Raw genomic sequence first — 24,152 nt, 5'->3', positions numbered from 1 at the left:
TCGTTGGTTAAGATATACCACACAACTCAAGAATAGATTGGAGCTATAAATTAGAGATATACTGCAAAATGCAATAATAGGAGGATTGAGCAAGTCTGCCCCTTTTAATTGCTATCCAGTAACCTGACAGAAAATATGTGTGAAAATCAATTGGGAATAAAATTGAATCTGGAATCCTGACATAGTCAAATATTTCAACAACATTCACTGTCCATGACTGTGTGAAGAATGATCGGTAACCTGAATTACCGAAGAATTGCTAGCACCTGTGGAATCATTTATCAGCATCTTCAGGTGAGGAAGAAGAAAAAAAGGAAAGTCTAGTTTCCAACAAGTGTCAGTGTGAAGGCAAAGATCAGATTATTTGATTCATTGATTCCCGTGCGAATCATTCCATAGAAGTATCATTCTCAAATTTATACTTATATAGAGTGTACCATCACAAATTCAGGCATCTCTTCTGTCCAATGTCAAACTGTGATTGTAAAGATACAATGCACATCAGAAAGCAGGAAGAAAATGTAAAATAAATATAATGTAAAGAAGATGAAAGTAAAATTAGGATCTTACGTAATTTAAGCTACATTTTCTATTTTTTCATGGGATGAGGGTGTCGCTGGCTAGGCCAGCATTTATCGCTCATCACTAATTGCCCAGAGGGCAGTTAAGAATCAACCACATTGTTGTGGGTCTGGAGTCACATGTAGGTCAGACTAGGTCAAGAAGGCAGTTGCCCCTCCCTCAAGGACATGAATGAACCAGATGGATTTTTCCAACAATCAACATAGTAATCGTTAGACTTTTTATTTCAGATTCTTGCTGAATTCAAATTCCACTATCTGCCATGGTGGGATTTGAACTCAGACTCCAAAATGTTTCCTGGGTCTCTGGATTAATAGTCCAGTGATAATACTACTAGGCCATTGCCTTCCCCTTATAATATAGTATGAATTATTTCATCACCCTCAAGAAAGGTTTACAAATTTGTCCTTGATCCCCATAAATAATAAAGGAAACTGCTGAATTTACATTCTCACATCTTTATGTTCATTTCTAACTGTTTCCTTTTCACAATTGAAATTTTCTTTGGCCATAAAATTACAGAAGCCATGATGGACTTCAGACATGCGTTCGACAAGGTTCCCCATGGGAGAATGGTTAGCAAGGTTAGATCACATGGAATACAGGGAGAACTAGCCATGTGGATGCAGAACTGGCTCAAAGGTAGAAGAGAGAGTGTGGTGGTGGAGGATTGTTTTTCAGACTGGAGGCCTGTGACCAGTGGAGTGCCACAGGGATTGGTGCTGGGTACATAACTTTTCATCATTTATATAAATGATTTGGATGTGATCATAAGAAGTATAGTTAGTAAGTTTGCAGATGACACCAAAATTGCAGGTGTAGTGGACAGCGAAGAAGGATACCTCAGATTACAACGGGATCTTGATCAGATGGGCCAATGGGCTGAGAAGTGGCAGATGGAGTTTAATTTAGATAAATGTGAGATGCTTAGCAGGACTTATACACTTAATGATAAGGTCCTAGGGAGTGTTGCTGAACAAAGAGAGTGCAGGTTCATAGCTCCTTGAAAGTGAAGTCGCAGGTAGATAGAATAGTGAAGGCGGCGTTTGGTATGCTATCCTTTATTGGTGAGAGTATTGAGTACAGGAGTTGGGAGGTCATGTTGCGGCTATACACGACATTGGTTAGGCCGCTGTTGGAATATTGCATGCAATTCTGGTCTCCTTCCTATCGGAAAGATGCTGTGAAACTTGAGAGGGTTCAGAAAAGATTTACAAGGATGTTGCCAGGGTTGGAGGATTTGAACTATTGGGAGAGGCTGAACAGGCTGGGGCTGTTTTCTCTGAAGCATCGGAAGCTGAGGGGTGACCTTATAGAGGTTTACAAAATCATGAGGGGCATGGATAAGATAAATAGACAAAGTCTTTTCCCTGGGGTCGGGGAGTCCAGAACTAGAGGGCATATGTTTAGGGTGAGAGGGGAAAGATATAAAAGAGAGGGGAATGATATAAAATATTTTCACGCAAAGGGTGGTACCTGTATGGAATGAGCTGCCAATGGAGGCTAGTACAATTGCAAAATTTAAAAGGCATCTGGATGTGTATATGAATAGGAAGGGTTTGGAGGGATTTGGGCAGGATGCTGGTAGGTGGGGCTAGATTGGGTTGGGATATCTGATCAGCATGGACGAGTGGGGCAGAAGGGTCTGGTTTCCATGCTGTACATCTCTATGACTCTATGTTACTTATCTGCTTCACTTTCATAAAGTTCAATCATGTCTAACGCAATGGTTATGCAGTTATAAGATCATAATCAATAGGACCATGGGTAGGCCCTTCAGCCCCTCAAACCTGCTCTGCCATTTAATAGGTTAATGGCTGATCCAACACTCCTTACGTCCACTTTCCTGTCCTTAGCCCAATACTCTTGATTCCACTACTGATTGAGAATATACGAATGACTTGCATCTTTTAAGTTTTGAAGTTCTTCTTTGGAATCACTCATGTGGGTAACATTTACTTAGTGCAATTTGTATATCACTGATTTTTTTTATTCACACAGGGTGGCATGATGGCTCAGTAGCTAACATTACTGCTTCACAGCACCAGGTGCTGGGTTTGATTCCAGTCTTGTGTGAAATTTGACTGTGTGGAATTTGCTCATTCTCGCTGTGACTGTGTGGGTTTCCTCTGGGTGCTCTAGTTTCCTCCCACACTCCAAAGATGTGCAGGGTAGGTGGATTGGCCATACTAAATTGCCCGTAGTGTTCAGGGATGTGCAGGGTAGGTGGGTTAGCCATGGAGAATGTGCTGACTGGCCAGCATTTATTGCCTATCCATAGTTTCCTTTGAGGCGGTGGTGGTGAGCTGCCTCCTTGAATTCCTGCAGTCCATGTAATGCAAGTAGACTCACAATGTCATTAGGGACGGAGTTCCAGGATTTTGACCCAATGATAATAAAGGAACGGCAATATATTTCTAAGTCACAAGTCAAGATAGTGCTTTGGTGGGTACTTACAGATGATAGTATTTTCATTGATGGATTGGCCATGCTAAATTGCTCACAATGTCCAGGTATGTGCAGACCAAATGGAGTAGCCATGGGAAATGCAGTGTTATAAAGATAGAGTAGGGGGTTGGGTCTGGGTCTTCAGAGGGTCAGTGTGAACTTGATGGGCTGAATGGCCTGCTTCCACACTGAAGGAATTCTATCAATCCACGTTTCTATTGCCTTTGTTCTTCTAGATGGTAACAGTTATGAGTTTGGAAGGTCCTGCCTAATGAGCTATGGTCAGTTTCTGTGGTACATCTTGTGGACAGTACACACTGCTGCAACTGAGCATCAGTGGTGGAGGAACAGAATGATTGGTGATGTGGAGCCGATCAAGCAAGCTGAAATCTTCTGAATGTTGTCAAGTTTCTTGAGTCTTGTAGGAGCTGCACCAATGCGAGCAAGTGGGGAGTATTCCATCACTACCTGACTGTGTCTTTTAGATGATGGACACACTTTGGGAAGTCAAAAGGGACTTTGGTGGAGGGCGTGATGGAATATCCCAGCACTTTTGGCTGGAGATAGTCACAAATGCTTCAGCATTATCTTTTACACTAGTCCATTGAGGATGGACATATTTGTGGATCCTCCTCTTCCTTTCAGTTGTTTAGTTGTCCATCACCATTCACAACTGGATGTGGCTGGACTGCAGAGCTTAGATCTGATCTGTTAGTTGTGGAATCACTTAGCTCTTTCTATCACTTGCTGTTTATGTTGCTTGGCACATAAGTAGTTTTATTTTGTAACTTCACCTGGTTGACATTTCATTTTTAGGTGTGCTTGGTGTTGGATTTCTCATGCCCTCCTATACTGTTCATTTGTTCCTAACTGAACACTTTGGACATTGAGAAATATCTACAATATTTTGCCATTGTTACTGGATACAGGTTCTTTGTCATTAATTCTTTTCAGTTATAAACTTCTGTAACATTATTGAAGATGCTTTATTTTATTCTAAAGCTATTTATTTTTTATCATTCTAGGGTCCCAGAGGACGACAGGGCACTTCATTCGCAGTACGTGATCTGTATGCATAATAGATATTGAAGCTTAAATTAATTCATATATTTTACATAATGTTTTAAATTGTATGTTTTTATTCCAGCCATGTAACATCATATCAACTGTGAGAGCTAACTGTCGTGAGTATGTCCTTTAACACTTACAACCATGGTAGACCAGTCACCGCTGTTTAAACAGCAGCTTGCGAGTCAAGCAATGGGTTGAGTTGCACGTTCCCTTTAGAGTTTAGAACCACCAGCTGGCTATTCCTGACATTGTATTCCTGAGGTCTGAAGGTTGGGTAACTCCCATGAGATTTTTATCTTCAGGAGTTGGGTGTGGGCTAGAGTCAGGAACAACATCTCCTGAAGCAGGCCCAAGGTGGGAGTGGATATGGAAGTGCGGTGAGACTGAAGGCTAGTTAGACGGCTTATCTAGGTTTGCTGAGACATTATCGCAGTCCTGTACATGCTTAAAGCTCCAAGTGAGTTGAGGCTCTTATGGCCATTATTTCATTACAAGAGCCTTAATTGTTAGTAGCTAATAAACAGATCACTGGACCTTCTGTGCCCAATATTAATTGGTGAGGTGGCAAAACGTAGATGTGTACCTCACTGGGACCAACTTGTTCATTCATTTCCCGGTCTGACCACTTCTCTCACCACTCCCAGTGAAGGGAAGAGTCCACCCTGTGATGCATTTAACTTGTCACACTTGTAAGTGTAATTATTAACCAGCACATCAGATTCTTGTACAAACACACAATATATGGTGAAAATATACAAAGTCATAAAACATGAAAAATTATTTGAATTTGCATTCAAATAGATTAATAATGATAGAACTTGGATCAATAATGAACCCTCAATCATTAATTTTCTCTATTCCTTTTCTTTATTACAGCTTGCTGTTTACATAGTAAGTAACTTGAATATTATGACGGTAATTTAGCCAATTGGTTACATAAATGACATTGTTAATTATTAACAGCTTTCGTATTGTTCCAGGAAAAGAAGAGTGCCCCGTGTACCCCACTGAACTGGCTTTTGCTCTGGACACGTCCTCAGATGTCACACTGTCCATATTTGAAAGGATGAAGGGAATTGTACTTAAACTGCTGCAGAATATTAACATCGCTGAAAGCAACTGTCCCTCTGGGGCCCGGGTGGCAGTTCTTACATACAGTAATATAGCAAGGCCTTTCATCCGGTTTTCAGACTTTAAGAAGAAGCAGTTACTTATCGAAGGAGTAGAAGAACTAGCACATGAGCGATCAACCAGAAAACGGAATATTGGCGTTGGAATGCAGTTTGTTGCAAGACATACTTTTAAACGAGTTCGTAATGGGATCCTTGTGAGAAAAATAGCTGTGTTTCTCACAAATGGAGACTCGAAAGACACCAATGCCATTGCTACTGCTGCTTCAAAATTCAGTGCTTTAGATATCATTCCAGTTGTCATTTCTTTAAAAGACATCCCAGAAATAGAACGAGCTTTTAAGGTAAGAAAATGCTCATTCCATATTTCATTCCAATTTAATGAGTAGAATGCGAATTAACTTAAATGTTCAGAGGACTGTACAGGGGAGAACCTTTTAATGTCTTGAGATAAGGTGTGTAATAGTCCCAAGTGTGTCTGAGATGCAAGGGGTTTCATCACTGCACTATCTTAGTATTTTATTACTTTATCTGTCATGCCTTTTATTCTGTTGTCAATATTAATTAGTTTTAACCTCGTATCACATCCTCATGACTTTTATTTGTAAATGGAAGGGCTAACCCATATAAGGTAGCAGATAATAGTGCTGATGATAATATTTTCTATTTACATACCTATAAATGACTTTAAGTTGTCTTTTGGTCACCTGACAATCTGTTATCATATCCTTTATTCACTTTAGTATTTCCTTTTATTTTACTGAATCCGCTTGTTTCAGAATTATGAACTCAAAATATATTCATAGTCAAACTATTCCCTTCATGAATGCCTCTGACTGATCAAGTACTGTATTATCTAGGAAACTCTGATTTCAATCTGCCTGGACCAGATCCCTTTTCTACTCCATAAAGTTGGCTGTACTCCATTTGAACATTTGATTTTTACTTCATTTTCTCTGTGACTGCCCTACATCTTCTCAAATTAAAATTTATTTACCATACTGACTGATCTAAATAGTGTACCTAAGTCCTGGAATGAAAGTTTTCCCTTCCTATGATTTATCTACCAACAAGACTTTGTGTCATCATAATTAAAATGGTCTTTATGAAGTATCACAGATTCATTTTGTCAGGAAGTGTAGTTGTTATCTATCATCACTACCTCTACCTATTGCAAATCTAATGTTCAATCCATAGGGTAAATTTTTATTCATCTAATATGAAGATTCAAGTACATTATGTTTAGAATGTTCTTGTCTATTAGTTTACTACGTTTTCACAGTTAATCAATGAGTTGAATCCCACCTAGAAATATCTGCATTTGAAACTGTTACACAACAACCTAAGGTGAAAAATATAACAAAAACAGAATTAACAGGTCCCTGCGAGTAGATTTTTAGGTCGGTTATGGGACAGAGAACTAACTAAATGCCCATCCTGATGTTGCCAAGACTGCAACTGACCAGTTCTCAATGTTACGCAATTGGGAGTTGATGTTAGGCCTAGGTTGGCCTCTGAATGTCAACAAGCCAAGGCAGTCCCCAGGAATATGCCAACTATTCTTTATGGAAACAAGGTAGACAACAAAATTCTGCAATAATTGTAATACATCACAGGCTCACCTGTATAACTCTTAGAATCACAAATGTACTGATTTATGTGGATTTATCCCAGGATCAGACCAAAACAGGTCTGATCCATTCCACCTTAACCTCCATCTGATGATCAGACATCTCCAATTCCTGAGCTAGCTAACTATTGCTCTGACACATTCTCTGATACTCCTTTCCACACAAGCAGCCTTCATGATCAATCCTTGAAATTGTTCAGTCTTCAGTGTATCACATCTACACACAGTCAGTTAACCTTTCACTCATTGGCACCTGCATGTTTTCCCTGAAAAGAGGCCTGTCTCTCAGTTTTAATGACATTATCCTCCTCATGCTGTGCATATAGGCTATTTCCTTACAGCTTTTGCATCATCCAATCTACCACATGACAGTTACATAGCACTTTTATTGCTTGCAGGAGGAGGATTATTGAGACTGTGTAGTGCCAGTAATGACCACCACTCTCACTAGTATGGTGGGATTACAGAGCTTGAGGTCAATTATATTGGCCAACAGTTCTCTGGCACAGGTTTCCCTCTCCTCAAAGTATTAAAGATTGTCAGCAATATACAGGAATGCAGAGTTGAGGTTAAAATCTGATTAATCATGACATTATTGAAGGGCCAAGTGGTCTACTCTGTTTCCATGTTCATATGTTTGCATGTAAACAGTTTGCAATGGAAGATGCATCTTTTGCTGAATTCTTGGATGATGGGGTAAAATCCCATTGTTAAATTCTGCTCTGCTTTGTATTAAACCTCATTGTCCATCTGTCAGTATGCCTATAAGAATAATGCTTATGATATCATCAATGCATCATGGCATCTGTGATACTTTACCATCTGCTTTACCATCTGCCTGTTATTTCTCTCATGGAAGACATAAAATTGATATTGCTCCAAACTACTAATGTTTGCAGATTTGTGTTTCTGAATTTTGAATTTCTTTCAACTTATTTACCAAGGTCAATAGTGAAGACAGACCTGAAGTAATCGTACTGCCAAGTCAGCAACAAGCCTCCGAAGAAATATTAAACAGGTTCCTCTGGTGCACATTGTGTTTTGGTATGACTTTAAAATCGACTTGTAGATTCAGTAGTGCTGTGAAATGTTTGAAAAAAATTGAATACAAACCTGGAATATATTTACAAATAAAAATGTGCAGATCAATGGTGAGGGCTTATTCCCTGCACCCCAATATAAATGTTGAGTTTATACCCCTCCTTCACTCAGCTGGTTCACCCTGCACATCATTTGTTTTCTTCCCTAATCCAATGAAGGAGGTCTCTTTTTCCTCCTTATTCTATGATATTTCTTCCCTCTTTTACATCAATATCAACTTGTGGAAATGCATTTCCACATGTGGTTGGTCACCTTCTGGTGTTTACTTCCCTTGATACGTGCACACATCTCCTTTCCTCAGGTCTAAAAATCCTAAGCCTAATGCAGAAATTCTGGATGTGCAGCTTTGCCAGTTACCTTTCTGTACCTTTCTAATGATCATTGCAAAATTGCTTTATGACTTCAAAGTCAAAAGCATAGGAACGTAGCAACATATTGTCTAGCTATCATCCATTGTTACAGCTAACCTGAGAATGCAACTTTAAAAAAAAGTTTTGTGATTTACACATGAAAGAAGTGAAACTATCATGGTATTCAAACAGATGAAAGACTCAACAGACAATCAAGGTATTTTTTCAATGTGTAATTTCAGTTACATCACACTGTAAATTTTTGCTATGAATTCTGTGTTTTAGGATTGAGTCCTCCACTATCACCTGATGAAAGAGAGACGCTCCGAAAGCTAGTGCTTCCAAATAAACCTGTTGGACTATAACCTGGTGTTGTGTTATTTTTAACTTTGTACACCCCAGTCCAACACCGGCATCTCCAAATCATGACCAACTCACAGCACCATCTTAGGTACAAAGTACCTCGCTACAATCTTAGGTGCAAAAAAAAAGCACAGAAAATAAAGAACAAAGTTAGACTACATTCCGGATATACATTGTATAAGTTCGGAAAATAATAATTAAAGCTAAAGATATGGACATTATAGCCTTTCTATAAGGGCTTCAATGTTGTCTGATTGGGCTCCAGGAGTTCCCAACCAGTCACCATCTTTGCCGCAGGCCCACTGGCTGCCCCCGGTTCACTTTGGGCCCACTTGCTGCTGGCCCTGCTCCACTCTGAGCCCACTGGCTGTCACTCCCTTTGCTTCAGGCCCATTGGTCACCATCACTGCTCCACTCAGGGCCACCAGCTGCTGTCCCTGCTCTGCTCCAGGCTGCTGGGAAGAGAAGAAAAAGGCAGAGAGGATAAAAAATCACAAGGGAGATAAAGAAAGAGAATGATTAAAACAAGGAACAGACAGAGCAGATGAGCTCTGGCTGGAGGCTCCTGCTTTGCTGCCATCTCAGATCAAGTGCATCCAGAATTAAAAATATGCATCCATAATATTACTGTAATACTGCACCAACACAAAGAAAAAAAAATTAAATCTAGTTTTAGTCCCCAGCTTGACTGCAGAATGAAGCAGCACTGAGATATCTGCCTCATGGAGTTTTACTCTACTTCACCCAGGGATTTGGAGTTACATTTGTTCACAATAAGCTAAAGCAGTTGTAATGTTTAAGTGACTTCATCGAGGAGAAGTAATGAAATGAAGAATTGTTTTTCTTTGCAGATCAGTGTGAACCAAATGACTTGTGTATCAGAGGTGGTCAGCCAGTCCCACTCCCAGTGAACTTGGACATGACTTTCGTTGTTGATGACTTGCAGCAGATAGAATCAACACAGTCCGAAATAATTCAGACTTTCTTGACCACAATGATTGACACATTTCTGAGCACTCCAGAATCTAAAGCCTCTGGTCTTCATCCCCGGATGGGGCTGGTACAACACCCATCAGGTTACACTCCGCGATATGGGAAAGATCCATTAAACCTAGAGTTTGGAGTTCTGGATTACGCCACAAAAACTTTGAAGAAGAGACACATCCAAGAACCATTCAGTGAGCTTGAGGGCACCACTGGCATTGCCAACAGTATTACATGGAGCTTGAAGAATTTCTTCTCAAACCTCACAAATCCACAAACTTACAAAGTTATCTTCACAATATTTTCAGGGGAAACAATTATTGATGAGAACAAATTACTGGAGATATCACAAGAAGCAAAATGTAAAGGTTTCACACTGTTTGCACTGGCTGTAGGGGATGTATCTAATGTCACAGTCCTGGAAGAGTTTGTCAGTTTTCCTTTTGATCAGCATTTGGTTCATCTGGATAAGGGTCTGGAGGCTGAAATCGAATATGCACAAAAGTTTGCAGTGGCTTTTCTAAAAAACCTACCAAGTAAGTGCAATTACAACCCTTTTATTTCCCTATTTTGTCCCAATCCTAGATTAAATCATACAGAAGAAACTGAGGACTGCAGTTGCTGGAGAGTCAGAGTCAAGAAGTGTGGTGCTGGAAATGCACAGCAGGTCAGGCAGCATCCGAGGGGCAGGAGAGTCTACGTTTCGGGCATTCTGATGAAGGGCCTTTGCACAAAATGTCGACTCTCCTGCCCTTCGGATGCTGCCTGACCTGCTGTGCTTTTCCAGTGCCACACTTTCCAACTGTAAACCATATAAGAGCAATGCAAGCAGTTCTGGGCACCACATGTCAGGAAGGATATTTTAGCGCTGGTCAGAGTGCGACACAACTTTACCAGAACAATATTGGCACCTGAATTTTCACTCAAAAATCAGGCTTGCAGAATTAGGAAAATTTTCACCTCCATGAGTAAAAGTCCCTCAGAACTTTGAATTTGCATTTTTTTGGTGTGGGGTGGGTTGGCGGTGGATGGGAACAGGTAAAAATGGAGTCCAGAAAGTTGGAGGTTACCGAATCCCGGAAGGTCCCGGGGTGTGAGGCCGACCTAAGTGCCCCAGCGCATTGTGGACGTAATGAGAAGAAAAATGTAAATGAAACACTCCAGCTGTCATCAATCACTAACACTCAACCCCATTTACACACTGTCCCAGACATGCCAATTGTGTCAACTCTCAATCCACTCACAACCCGTGGTTTATCATACTCTTGATGGCAATCCAATCACTTCCAGTCTTCCCATGACCCCTCATACCTTCTATATAGGCCTACCCATTTCTTGCAATCCCCATTGTCATTCATAACACCTATGCCAACATCCATCAACACATGCCCTCAACCAATCAGCCTTTGACCTTACATGTCAACTTACCTATTATTGTATAGGCAATGGATAGTCCTCAACACTATGTTGAGATTGCCTATACAGTGGAAACTCGATTATCTGAACGAGATGAGCGGGCACTATTTCGTTTGGATAATCGATTATTCAGAAATCGATTAAAGCCTTTCCTTTGGGGCTCGGAGGTTTAAAGTCTGCTCCTCGTTCAGGAGACTAGCAGCAACACACATTGCACGACACCCTGCCCCCAGCACCGCCCTCCTTCTGCCTCCAGAACCCTGTCCAACCCCGCCCCTAACCCCCACCTCCCGCACCCCCCAACACGGTCCAAACCTGCCCCTCCCACCCTCCAAAGTAGAACAACCCCATCCTCCACACACCCCCAACCCCATCCAAAATCACCCCAGCCCCACAACACGGTCCAACCCCGTCCCCATCCTGGTCTAAACCTGCCTCGTGCCCCCCCACCCCTACCCCCACCCCCAACCAGGTCCAACACCACCCCCGCCCCCCAGCACAAAGCGCGGGAGCCCCCGCCCCCAACACAGTCCACCGCCACCCCACTTCCGTCCACCCCCAGCCCCTCTCCGAGGCATCTAGACTGGACACCAACAATAAGACTGCTGCTGCTGTAGTTACCTTTGTGGGTTAAGTCTCCAAATAGCACTCACATACACAGCCACACACACAACTTTTTACTGCAATTTTTTGACAGGTTCCACCTCTGCCTTGTACAGGACAATGTTGGTCAGATTATCTGGGGAAAGGGGGGGGGGGGGGGGGGTGGTTTAGGGTACACCCCTCTGTAGAACTCCAGGGAAGGTGTGGGGAGAGAGATAGGGCAGACGGTCAGTCATTTGGATACTGTGCCTGTTTAATCACTGTAAACAAAAGACGCGATCGATGTTGGAAACACTTATTTGATGTAATGTTTCTACCGGGACCTTGAGATCTCTTTCGGATAATCTGATTTTCAGATAATTGGTATTTGGATATCGAGGTTCCCCTGTAATAGGTAAGTTGGCATGTAGGAGCACTAATATCAACACTATGTTGAAATTAATCAAAGTTCTTAAGTATCTATTGATGTATTCGCTATTTCAAATAAAATTTGTGATTAAAATAAATTGCTAGTTAATTTTCTCATCCCTTTTGAAAACAAGCATTGGAATTCACAACACAACTTAAAAGAATTTATAAATACTTGAAGTTGTCAATTGAGCAGTGAATTTACTGGTATCTCACTGTGATAACGAATGGTTGTGAAACCAATGTCGCTCCTATGATTGTAACCATCAGGTTTATATATCAGCAGAGATGTGGAATAGCAAGTATATTGTTTAAGACTGTAAAAGTTATCAAATGTTTAAAGGACTAGGTTTTCGAATACCTTGAAAGTTTGACAGCTCCATTAGACAGCAATTTGAAAGTCCTCTTGACACCTAGCTTGACACCCAACTTGATTGTTCTCCTGACAGTCAATTTGGTGGCTATATTGAAAGCCATTTTGAGATTGTGTTTTTTTTCATGTTTCTCGTAAGTGGAACAATTCAAATGAGGTTATCCACATTCATGGTAATTATTACAGCCCCAAAGGCACCTTGCCTCTCCAACCTGACACCTCGCCTCCCTCAAATGTGTCCCAGAAGCAAATCTGAATCTTAATTCTCCAAAAGTTATTTTGTCTCTCCAAGCTATTTTTACAGTTTTAAACTCCCTAATAGATGTTTTAACCAAGAAACTTTCCTCCAATTAAAAGAGTTCTTCTTCTTTATTTTGCAGCTGGAATCAACAGCTACCCCCCTCCAGATCTAGCAAAGAAATGCAGAGGAACAGAATCTCAGGAGACAGTAAAAGAAGCAGAGAAAACACCGTCCAATTATTTAGAACTGTATGCTTTGTAGATAACTTCTTTCTATTGTTAAGATTGTAATAACAGACTATTCTCATTGTTAAAACTTGTCCTTTTCCTTTCAGGATGGTTGTTCAAGATGATATCGAGCAACCTCAGAGTTACACTGACAATGCCGGTAGGTAAAGGGAATTATTGACTTCAGTTTTGTGCAGGCAGCAGAACTTATGCCACTAGAGCTGAAACCAGGAGGTGAGCCCACAATGGGCAGTGACAAGACCCAAATAGGGAGGCAGTTTGGGCCATCATTCCAATTAAGTATGATAGCCCATTTTCAAGAGCTGCTAGCCTTCAGCAGTGATACCATGAATCAGTGGGGGAGGGGTGTGTGCCTTCTTGAAGCTATAATATGGAAGGAGTCTCGTAATGAATGGCCATCTCCAAGGAAGTTAAGTGATGATGGAGACACGGTGGCTATGCATCAAGGATTCAGAGGTAGTTGATGATAGTGGCTTAATCATGGAAGTGGTCATTCCTGCTGGGATGAAGGGAGATTGGGCGTGAGGTTAAGGGGTGGTGGTGGTGGTCAATTAATGTTGGCCATGCAATACCCATAAAGGAGTACAATCCTCCTAGCACTCACAGGAAGACTGTTAGTTTAACCAGGTAGTATCCCCAATAGTGGTCTGCTCAATATGGGCAAGAAGTCCACAGAGGCAGTAAATGGCCCTGAATTGACTACTTCAATATCTTAATTTGTCCTCCATCCTGCCTTCATCAGCAGGCAGTTGAGCAACAACATTCCCACGATTAGCAAATCCCATGGTAGCAGATTTTGTATGCTCCCAGACATTTTCCCAGACGATGCTGCTAGTCTTTCCTGGATACCTGCAAATGGCATGAAAAGTTTTTTTTTAATTTTGATTGTGTCCAACTCAAAGAAAAAGACATTTATATATTGCCTGTCACGACCACAAAGCATTTAAAAGCACTTACTGAAATGCAGTCATCATTGCAAGATTGGAAATGATGCAGCCTATCTGTTGATAGCAAACTCTGCAGCAACTCTGGGATAATGATCAGATAATCTGTTTTTTTTTGCGGTGTTACGGTTAGGAGCTAAATATTAGCAAGAGCACTGGGGAGAACTATCCTCTTCTTCTTTTATGTCAATCTGAGAAAGTCAGACAGGCACTTGGTTTAACATGATATCAGAAGGGTAAGACTTCCAACATTGCAACACACTTCTAGTATTGTATTGAAACGTCAACTTGTAACCTTCTGACTCAAAGATGAGAACATAATTTACTGAGACATAGTTGCCATTGATCAATAATATAATTTTAGACTATGCAATTACAGAGCTCAACAATCAGGGCCCTCAGTATCTCAGAGTGTTGCTTGTAGGATGATAGTCTTGGTCACCCATATTAAGGCATGTCATAAACTGTAGATCACAGTCTGGGAGTTGAGAGAACTCAATGTGTTTGTATTCATTTTGCCTAAGGGTTTGTGCCAAGCTTTGACTTTGTTGTAGTATTTTGAGTGAGACCATCAAAGTATTAAGACCATATGACAAAAAATGTAGGAACAGATGTAGGCCATTCAGCCCATTGAGTCTGCTCCGCCATTCAATGAGATAATGGCTGATCTGATTATCCTGAACTCCACTTTCCTGCCTTTTCACCAGAACCCTTGATTTTCTTACTGATTAACCTTGAATAATCTTAATTTATGCAATCGGTATATCTTTCACTAAATAAGAGGCCCAAAACTGTTCACAATATTCCAACTGTGGTCTACCCAGTGCCTTGGAGAAAGTGAGGACTGCAGATGCTGGAGACCAGAGTAGAAAGGTGTAGTGCTGGAAAAGCGCAGCAGGCCAGGCAGCATCCGAGGAGCAGGAGAATCGACAATTTGGGCAAAAGCCCTTCTTCAGGAATTCCTGAAACGTCGATTCTCCTGCTCCTCGGATGCTGCCTGGCCTGCTGCGCTTTTCTAGCATCACACTTTTCAACTCTACCCAATGCCTTGTTTAGTTTTAACAAAATCTTTCCAGTTATATATTCTATTTCCTTTGAAAATGAAGGCTTCTGCATGAACTTATAAAGTGTCCAAGAACTCCAAAGACTGCGAAGGAAAAAGCAATTTCAGACCAATCAAGCACTTGACATTGAATATCCCTAAGTGCAAATATCTTGAGGTTTGGCTTCCTTAAGAAAAGTCCTGTTACTATATTTTTGAGTCAGTTTTGATCTGAAATTTCTTTTTTGATCTGAAGTACACAATTAAGTAGAAGCCAGCTTGCTGCAATGGAACAGTGGAAAATCAATTGCAACCTCTCATGATCATTTGTGCAAATTATATGTTGCATTTGATATGGAATTTCTTTATCCCGTTATGCTTGGCACTTTCCACTTGCAGTCCACCGCATTGGAAGCTTAGGAAGCCATTGAGATCCAGCATTGGCCACCATGCTATGCAGGCAAATGTTTGCAAATTTGTTGAAGGGATGCTATAGGAAAAGTCTAGGGCAGGATTGCCTAACTGGCAGCTGCCACTTCAGGTTGAACCTTATCTGTCTGTTTTCAATGGAAGGAGAGCGTTCCTAATTTCAAGCAGGAGATTCCAATCAGGGGTCCTGCACAAATACAGAGACACATTCCCATTCTGACAGGTTTCTCATAGTGCAGAATTGTCAGGGGGAGAGACAAAACATGGCCCATTTACACAGCAGGTGCCTGCCCTATTCTGAAATTTATAGATCTGCAATCACAGGTAGCTGCTGTCAAAAGGTACGTGTGAGGTTAGTGTGCCAGAGGGTAGGTGGGTGGGATGCTACATGGAGTATGGGTAGGGAGTCAGCTCAGTTGATGTCAAGTGTATGGGGGACTAGGGTGCCAAGTAGAATACAGCGCAAAAGGGGAAAGGGGTAGGATGCCAAGTGGATAGGGTGCCAAGGCGAAAAGCAGGCCAGATATGTGATGCAGTGTTTACAATAGGTTGGTGTGGGTGGGAGATATCAGGTCTGGTGGGGATAGGGAAAATTGAGCGTCAGCTTCCAGTGGGATCATGTCTGGTGGCCAGGGAAAATTGTTTAGGTCTGGAAAGAGAGAAGGGGACAGGCCGGTGCAGTATAGAGGGAGTGGAGGAAGGTGGTCCAGATCTATGGTTGAGACAGTTTTGATCTGCAGTGGGGAAAAGGGGAAATGAGTTCAGAGTGGGGAAAGGGGTTTATCAGGTTGGGTAGAGGTTTTTTCTCCCAGGAGAGAAAGGAGATGTCAGATCAGGGTCTGGAGAAGGAGGTGTGCTTAGGGTTAAGTATGGGGTCAGTTGTATAGTTGCTCGGGAGATAGACTATGGTTTTAATAAGTTAACCTTTCCTGAGTAACTATTTAATTCCATTGGAACACTCCATGTTCTCCAATTAAAATGAAGTGTTCCAGAGAATTGTCCAATGGAATATTCAATTGCGAAGGCAACTCTTCAGAAGTCTGCTACAATGGGGATTCCCACAGGTTTCCAAGGTGCAACTTCCAACTATGCTGGCATAACAACTGTCACCTCATCAGAAAATCCAGGCCATGGTCATAGACTCATTGGGTCATAGAGGTCTATACCACAGAAAAAGGTCCTTCGGCCCATTGAGCTTGTGCTCATCAAAAACAAACATCTAACTATTCTAATCCTGTTTTCTAAAAGTTAGCCCATAGCTCTGTATGCCTTGGCATCAAAAGTGCACGTTTAAATACATCTTAAATGTTCTGCGGTTTCTACCTCTTCCATTCTTACAGGCAGTGGAGTTCCACAATCAAGTCACATTCTAAATGAAAAAAATCTTTTCCTTACATTCCCTCTAAACATCTTGCCCATTTCTTAAATATATGCCCATTGCATTCCTGTTTATGGATATGAGAGGTCAAGTTGTAAGTTTGCTCGCTGAGCTGGTAGATTTGTTTTCAGACATTTCGTCACCATGCTAGGTAACATCATCAGTGAGCCTCTGGTGAAGTGTTGGTGTTCTGTCCCATTTGCTATTTATCTGGCTTGGTTTGATGTGGTGGGTGATATCACTTTTGTTTCTGTTTCTGAGAGGTTGGTAAATGGGGTCCAAATCAATATATTTGTTCATGGAATTCTGGTTTGAATCCCTGGCCTCCAGGAATTCCCATGCGTGTCTTTGTTTAGCCTGTCCCAGGATGTATGTATTGTCCCAGTCGAACTGGTGTCCCTCTTTGTCTGTGTGTATGGATACTAATGATAGTTGGTCATGTCTTTTGATGGCTAGTTGGTGCTCATGTATCCTGGTGGCTAGCTATCTGCCTATTTGTCCAATGTAATGTTTGTTGCCGTCCTTGCAGGGTAATTTGTATCTGATGTTCATTTTGCCGGTTGTTGGGGTCTTTTTAATTCATCATGAGCTGTTTCAGTGTGGTGGTAGGTTTGTGAGCTACCATGATGCCTAGGGGCTGGAGTAGTCCGGTCACCATCTCTGAGATGTCTTTAATGTATGGCAGGGTGGCTAGAGTCTCTGGGCGTATTGTGTCATCTTGTTAGGTCTATTATGCAGGAATCTGCAGACTGTGCTTATTGGGTACCTGTTGTTCCTGAATACACTGTACAGGTGTTTTTCCTTGCCTTCTTGTAGTTTCTGGGTACTGCAGTGTGTTGTGGCTTATTTAAGTAATGTCCTGATGCAGCTCCATTTGTGGGTGTTGGGATGATTGCTCCTGTAGTTGAGTATCTGGTAAGTGTGCGTGGCATTCCTGTAGACGCTGGTCTGCAGCTCTCCATTGGCTTTTCATTCTTCTGTGATGTCTAGGAAGGAGAGTCAGTTATTGTTCTCTTCCTCTTTAGTGAACTTTATACCGGTAAGGATATTGTTTATGTGTTTGTGGATTTCTTCTAATTTGTTGCATTTCGTAATGACAAAGATGTCATCCACATAGTGAACCCAAAGCTTGGGCTGGATCATGGGAAGGGTTGTTCATTCTAACCTCTGCATAATTGCTTCTGATAAGAGTCCTGATATTGTCCCATTGATTTGATTGTAGATCTTGTCATTGAAGGTGAAGTGGGTTGTGAGGCACAAGTTGGCTAATTTGAGGATGCTGACCTTGCTGATAGGGTTGGTGCTGTTAGGTGTTGGTGTCCTCGGTTCATCTAGCAGTGAGGCCAGCATTTCTTTGGCCAGGATAATGTTTATTGAAATGAATAGGGATATTACACTGAAGGAGACCATGACCTCGTCATCCTCGACCTTGGTGTCTTTGATGATGTAAAGGAATTCCTGGGCGGAGTGGATGGAGTGGGTTGAGTTTTCTACTAGGTATTTCAGTTTGCATTGCTTTTCCTTTGCTAGTCTGTATGTTGGTTTGCTGGGAAGTGAGTTTATGGGTCTGAGGGGTGTGTTGGATCCTTCAAGTTTCATTCTTTGGGGGGGTCTGTCTTGTTAATTTCACCTGTCTTGTGGAGTTTCCTCAGGGATGTTGTAATACAGTTTTCTAGCTGTGGAGTCAGGTCCATCGCCACCTGTTGGTATGTTTTGGTATCTGTGAGTAATGCTTTTTCAATGTATTGTGTCCTGTTCAGGATGACCGTCATGCGCCCTTTATCTGCCGGTAGGATTACAATATTTCTGTCTTTGAGTCCTTCCACAGCTTTCCTTTCCAGTGTGTTGAGGGTGTTCCCTTTTTTTTCTGTTTCATGTTGGTGCTAATGTCTGTCTGATGGTCTGCCGGATGTCTTCCATAAGTTCATTGTCTTTCAGTGGATCACTGAATTCCAGTGCAGCTAGGAAGTCCTTTTTATCCACATCCCTGCAGTTGAAGTTCATCCCTCATACTAGGATGGCTTTTTAAGTGTCTGTGAGTGGTCGGTCAGACAGGTTCTTTATCCAAGTCTCTGAATTATCTGTGTTATTGCTGTATGTGAGTTGGCCAGTTTTTATTGCAGAACTAGTCTTTTCTTTGACTTGTTCTGCTCCTGGTTCCTGATGGAGAGCTTATGCTCGAAACTTTGATTCTCCTGCTTCTCAGATGCTGCCTGACCTGCTGTGCTTTTCCAGCACCACGCTCTTGACCCTGATCTCTAGCATCTGCAGTCCTCACTTTCTCCCAGTTGTTTAGTGTTGATGGCTTGTTCTAGCGTAGCTGCCCATTCATGGTCAGTTGCGTTTGTGTGCAGAATTTTTTGACGCAAACTTTCGCATGTGTATTTGTGGATCGGTTGTGGGCATCATTTATCATTTGTGGGGCGGCACAGTGGCTCAGTGGTTAGCACTGCTGCCTCACAGCAGCAGGGTTCCAGGTTTGATTCCAGCCTCGGGTGACTGTCTGTGTGGAGTTTGCACATTCTCCCCGTGTCTGTGTCGGTTTACTCCGGGTGCTCCGGTTTCCACCCACAATACAAAGATGTGCAAATCAGGTGGATTGGCCATGTTAAATTGCCCATAGTGTTAGGTGAATTAGTCAGAGGGAAATGGGTCTGGGTGGGTTACTCTTTGGAGGGTCGGTGTGGACTGGTTGGGCTGAAGGGCTTATTTCCACACTGTAGAGAATCTAATCTAATCTAATTTCTCATAGCATTCTGTGGCCATTCTGTTCTGCTGTTCTCCTGGCTTCTGGGGTGTTGAGAGGTGCTTTGTATTTGACACAACATGGTAATACCTGTTTCCTGAGGCATTTGTGTAGCAAGTACAGTTGTTGGTGCGTGGCGCTCAGTCAGATGGCATTGGTTTCCCACCTTTGGGCTAATTTGAGCAAATTGTGCCCATAGGTGTTTGAGATTTTGGAGAAGACTTGTCACTCAAGTTGTGGATCAGGTTGTAAGTTTGCTCACTGAGCTGGTAGATTTGTTCTCAGATGTTTCGTCACCATGCTGGGTAACATCATCAGTGAGCCTCTGGTGAAGCATTGGTGTTCTTTTCCGTTTGCTATTTATCTGTCTTGGTTTGTTGTGGTGGGTGATATCATTTCTGGTTCTGTTTTTGAGAGGTTGGTAAATGGGGTCCAAATCAATATGTTTGTTAATGGAGTTCCAGTGTGAATGCAGTGATAGTTATGTCTTTTGAAAGAGACATAACTATCACTGTAGTTAGTGCTCATGTATCCCAGTTCAAATGGAACAATACATCCATCCTGGGACAGGCTAAACAAAGACACGCATGGGAATTCCTAGAGGCCTGGCATTCATACTGGAACTCCATTAACAAATCATAGATTTGGACCTCATTTACCAACCTCTCAGAAACAGAACCAGAAATGGTTCACCCACTACAAGAAACCAAGACAGATCAATAGAAAGCGGGACAGAACACCAGCGCTTCTCTGGAGGCTCACGGATGACAAAACGCCTGAGAACAAATTTACCAGCTCAGCAAATAAACTTACAACCTGATCCACAATCTGAGCTACAAATCTTCTCCAAAAGCTCAAAGATATGACAGGTTAACAATCAGCATGCTCCTTATCCAGCATTTGAATGAGCAAACCCACATGTCAGGCAAGCTAACACATTTCAATGAAATGTTCACTATGGTTGTCCGGTCAAGGTGAGAAGCCTAAATGAGAAAAGAATTTGGCTTGTGCCTAACTCACTGAAGGAGTACCATCTGCCCATTTAAGAAGAGGTCATTATGAACTAATTCTGCGAGTACAATTAGAATGGATAGCACACTGACTCAGTGGTTAGCACTGTTGCCTCACCGCGCCAGGGACCCAGTTTTGATTCTGTCCTTGGGCAGCTGTGTGGATTTTGTATGTTCTCCCTGTGTTTGCATGTGTTTCCTCCGGGTGCTCCAGTTTCCTCCCACAGCCACAAAGATGTGCAGGTTAGGTGAATTGACCACGGTAAGTTGCCCCATAGTTGCCAGGGATTTGCAGGTTAGGGGGGATTAACCATGGGATATACAGTGTTATAGAGATAGGGTGGGGGTGCTGAGCCTTTCAGAGGGTTGGTGCAGTCTCGATAGGCAGGATGGTCTCTTTCTGCACTGGTGGGATACTATGAGTTTTTCAGATAATTGAGATGGATTAAAATAATTGGCTGCCATGTATATGCAGATGTTAATGGTAAACAAACATTTTAATGCAAAAACATGTTTTGAAGGTTCTTGAGAAGTGGCAAATTTGTTTGTGTTTCGTGTTTCATCAGCATTGTCCTTTTCTGTTCTTTTCAGATGTGTGTGCACTGAATCCTGATGAAGGCAACTGTCACAATTACAGCATAAAATGGTTCTACAGTAACAAAGAGAAGGACTGCAGACGGTTCTGGTACGGTGGCTGTGGAGGAAACAAGAATCGATTTGACACCCGAAAGGAATGCCGAAAAGTGTGTCGAACATCTGTTCCATAAATCCCTTGTAAAATGCATTGGTGTTTCTTAAGGCGTGTGCCTGACTGTAGAATATATTGAAACAACGCACCAGGATAATTCAAATTTGTTGCTTGAGTTGCCACTAGAGAAATAATGTCTTCATTGTAACAAAGTCGATATTGATCCTGTTTCACAGTTACATAGTTTGCCCAATCTATTGATTTTCATGGTGCCTTGACTTCTAACTGAAATCATCTGCAGACATGCTCATAAATGCAAACTTGTGACATGGTAGCAAATGACATTTTGGGTCAGAAACTATTAGTATTCCCACTGACCTCATTTACAATGCAGTTTCTGCATTGTGCAAGAATAATTAAACCACTCTTTTTAGCTGGTGCCTTTTACAAAAACAATTGAGCAACTCCAATGCTTCAACTGTCTATTTTACATATACAATTTAATACTGTTTTGGTGCATACTCTTTGAAGAGAAATTTTCAACTATTGTTTTTGTGTAAATGAACTTGAACAGTAACTTTCATTGCATTCCTGAATATTATTTTGCTTGAAGTCTTGAGATAAAATTCTTCTCGGGGAGAATGTTTAATTATTTGAAATTAAAATTGTATGTATAGTACCACGAGATTCTTGGAGAAGGAAAAGGTGCTGCCTTCTTAAATTGTGAGCATGTGAACCAAAAAGATTTACGGATATTTGAACAATCCTCAATTTACTTTCTTGCTCACTTAAAGGTTATTTCTTTGTTAAAAATCCTAAACTGTATTTATCATGTAATGATGCTGCTGTAGCTGCCATAACTTCGAGAGAAATGCTGAAGAGATGCCATTATCACCCAGTCAGCAAATGTCAACATTGTTCCATGTGGCATAGATTGCTACCTGTTCTTGGGCTAACACACAGTCAAGAACCACAATTCTCAAGCAGTGGTACATATGATGAATTATATACTCAAGATTTTACTTGAATAGGTTTACACAAGGGTTATTGCGTGCTCCTGACTCTCATCCTAAATTTGAAATGAGGAAGTATTTTAGAGATACCATTGAATTTGGATCAACATCTGCAATTTTTTGGTTTGAGGATGTTAAAATAGGCATCAGTGTTTGGAATTTTCACAAATCTGCACTGCTCCATAAATCTATTCCTTCATAATCTGAACTAGATGGTCTTTGATCTGTGGGATCAGTAAGGATCCCCCTCTTCTCCCAGTATCTATCAACAAGTTAATACCCAACATTTTCCTTCAAACCATTGCAGGTCCAATTTTTAAATCATGTTTTTAAATTAATTGGATTAAATGTATTTTTCATATACAACTTCGAATCAAAGTATAATCTGCAGATGAAGAAAGTAAATATTGAGAAATATTATGTCAGATGCTCAGAGTATTTTTAGCTTGTTCTATGTACTGCATAGCTGGTCAATAAAGTTATCCATCTGACACAATGGAACAAATACTTTACTTTTATTTTACAATGAACTCAGGCAGTTTGACCACAAACAGTGCATTATATGATTTGGTGCACCGAGCAGAAGTCTGCTGGAGTTACATGTCAGAAATTTCAAAGTGTTTTGATCCAACTTTGCATTCCTATGAAAGAAAGTTTCTATATAACTCTGTATCTGAATTCTTGGTGTACACTCTCTTTTAATGTTTAAATGAGTTCACCCTTAAAAAAAACAACCCAAAATATACATTTATCTAGCACACAGTTGTATTCTCAAATACTCATTAGGAACCATTTATTGTGATGGACCGTCTGCAATTCAGGCGATGGATTAATTTGGGTTATCACTTTCAGGCACATCCACCACCATAACCAGGTAGGTCCTTTAAGGAAAATATTAGTAAGAATTATCACAGGGTATAAAAGCAAAGCAAATGTATTAAATCAGTTATAAACATCAGTCTTAACAATGGAAAACCATAAACAATATTAAGCTGAGAGTAAACTAACACTGAAACCTACGATAAATGTGTGAAAACATGTTATTTTTTTCAAACTAATAAACATCCCAAGGCACGAAGTGAAGGTGTGATAGGGACAAAGTGGATGTTATAACAAAGAAGGAGATGGTGGGAGGAAGATCAAACATTTATTCAAAGAAGTTGGTTTGAAGGAGGGTTTTCAAAGAAGATGGAAGTGGAGAGATTTAAGGGCGGCATTCCAGAGTGTAGGAATGAGACAGCTGCTACAGGACCATCGGAGTTAAAGAAAGGGCTAAGCTGGGCAGTAGACATTGGAGGGGTGGCTAAGGAATGCAGAGATGTGGGAAATACAAGAGACATCAGAGTCAAAAGAATGGAGAGTTCTGGATCAAGTCACAGAGACAAGAAGGACAAGGTCATTGAAAGATTTAAGTATGATGACATGAGTGTTGAACTGAGTTGTTCGAGCCTTATGATCAATATGCTCCAGCAAGGAAAAGGGTGATAATAAAATGAAGTTTGATGAGGGATAGAATATGGTTTTATGTCAGGTGGAACACGGGTAGAGACAAAAGAACTGCAAATGCTGGAATCCAAAATACACAGGCAGGCGGCTGGAAGAACACAGCAAGCCAGGCAGCATCAGGAGGTGGAGAAGTCAACGTTTCAGGTGTAACCCTTCGTCAGGACTGGGGATGGGTTGTGGGGGGAGCTGCATATAAAGGGGGAGGCGGGAGCAGGGTGGTGAAGTGGGGATATGTGAAGACAGATAGAGGGTACGAACTGGTTAAACAGTGGGAGGAATGAATCTGGTTGGTGGCAGGGAGCAGTGGAAGGGAGGGAGAGGGGTTTGGAAGGGAGCCGGGAAATGGGTAGGGAGGTTATTTGAAATTGGAGAACTCAGTGTTGAGACTTCCAGGCTGTATGCTGCCCAGGCGTAAAGATGAGGCGTTGTTCTTCCAGTTTGCGCTGTG

The 24,152-nt window shown here is 41.5% G+C and overlaps 1 protein-coding gene across 2 annotated transcripts in view; it reads left to right on the top strand.

Annotated features, from left to right (window-relative positions):
• Positions 1–22,697, top strand: part of LOC122564422 (collagen alpha-6(VI) chain-like) — a 139,790-nt gene extending 117,093 nt beyond the window's left edge. For both annotated transcript variants that reach the window (XM_043719264.2, XM_087978576.1), the window contains exons 26-34: positions 4,056–4,088; positions 4,178–4,214; positions 4,978–4,992; positions 5,082–5,575; positions 7,806–7,905; positions 9,527–10,195; positions 12,840–12,948; positions 13,035–13,087; positions 21,089–22,697. In XM_043719264.2, coding sequence (XP_043575199.2) covers positions 4,056–4,088; positions 4,178–4,214; positions 4,978–4,992; positions 5,082–5,575; positions 7,806–7,905; positions 9,527–10,195; positions 12,840–12,948; positions 13,035–13,087; positions 21,089–21,264 — 1,686 coding nt within the window. In that variant the 3' untranslated portion in view covers positions 21,265–22,697. The remainder of the gene's footprint in view (positions 1–4,055; positions 4,089–4,177; positions 4,215–4,977; positions 4,993–5,081; positions 5,576–7,805; positions 7,906–9,526; positions 10,196–12,839; positions 12,949–13,034; positions 13,088–21,088) is intronic.
• The last annotated feature ends 1,455 nt before the right edge of the window (positions 22,698–24,152 follow it).

This window comes from Chiloscyllium plagiosum, unplaced genomic scaffold (genome assembly GCF_037043375.1).
Source record: "Chiloscyllium plagiosum isolate Xiang-an unplaced genomic scaffold, Cpla_swu_hap1 HiC_scaffold_34, whole genome shotgun sequence".
NCBI lineage: Eukaryota > Metazoa > Chordata > Chondrichthyes > Orectolobiformes > Hemiscylliidae > Chiloscyllium > Chiloscyllium plagiosum.
The sequence above is the reverse complement of the archived record's forward strand: the minus strand, read 5'-3'. Positions and strand labels throughout refer to the sequence as shown.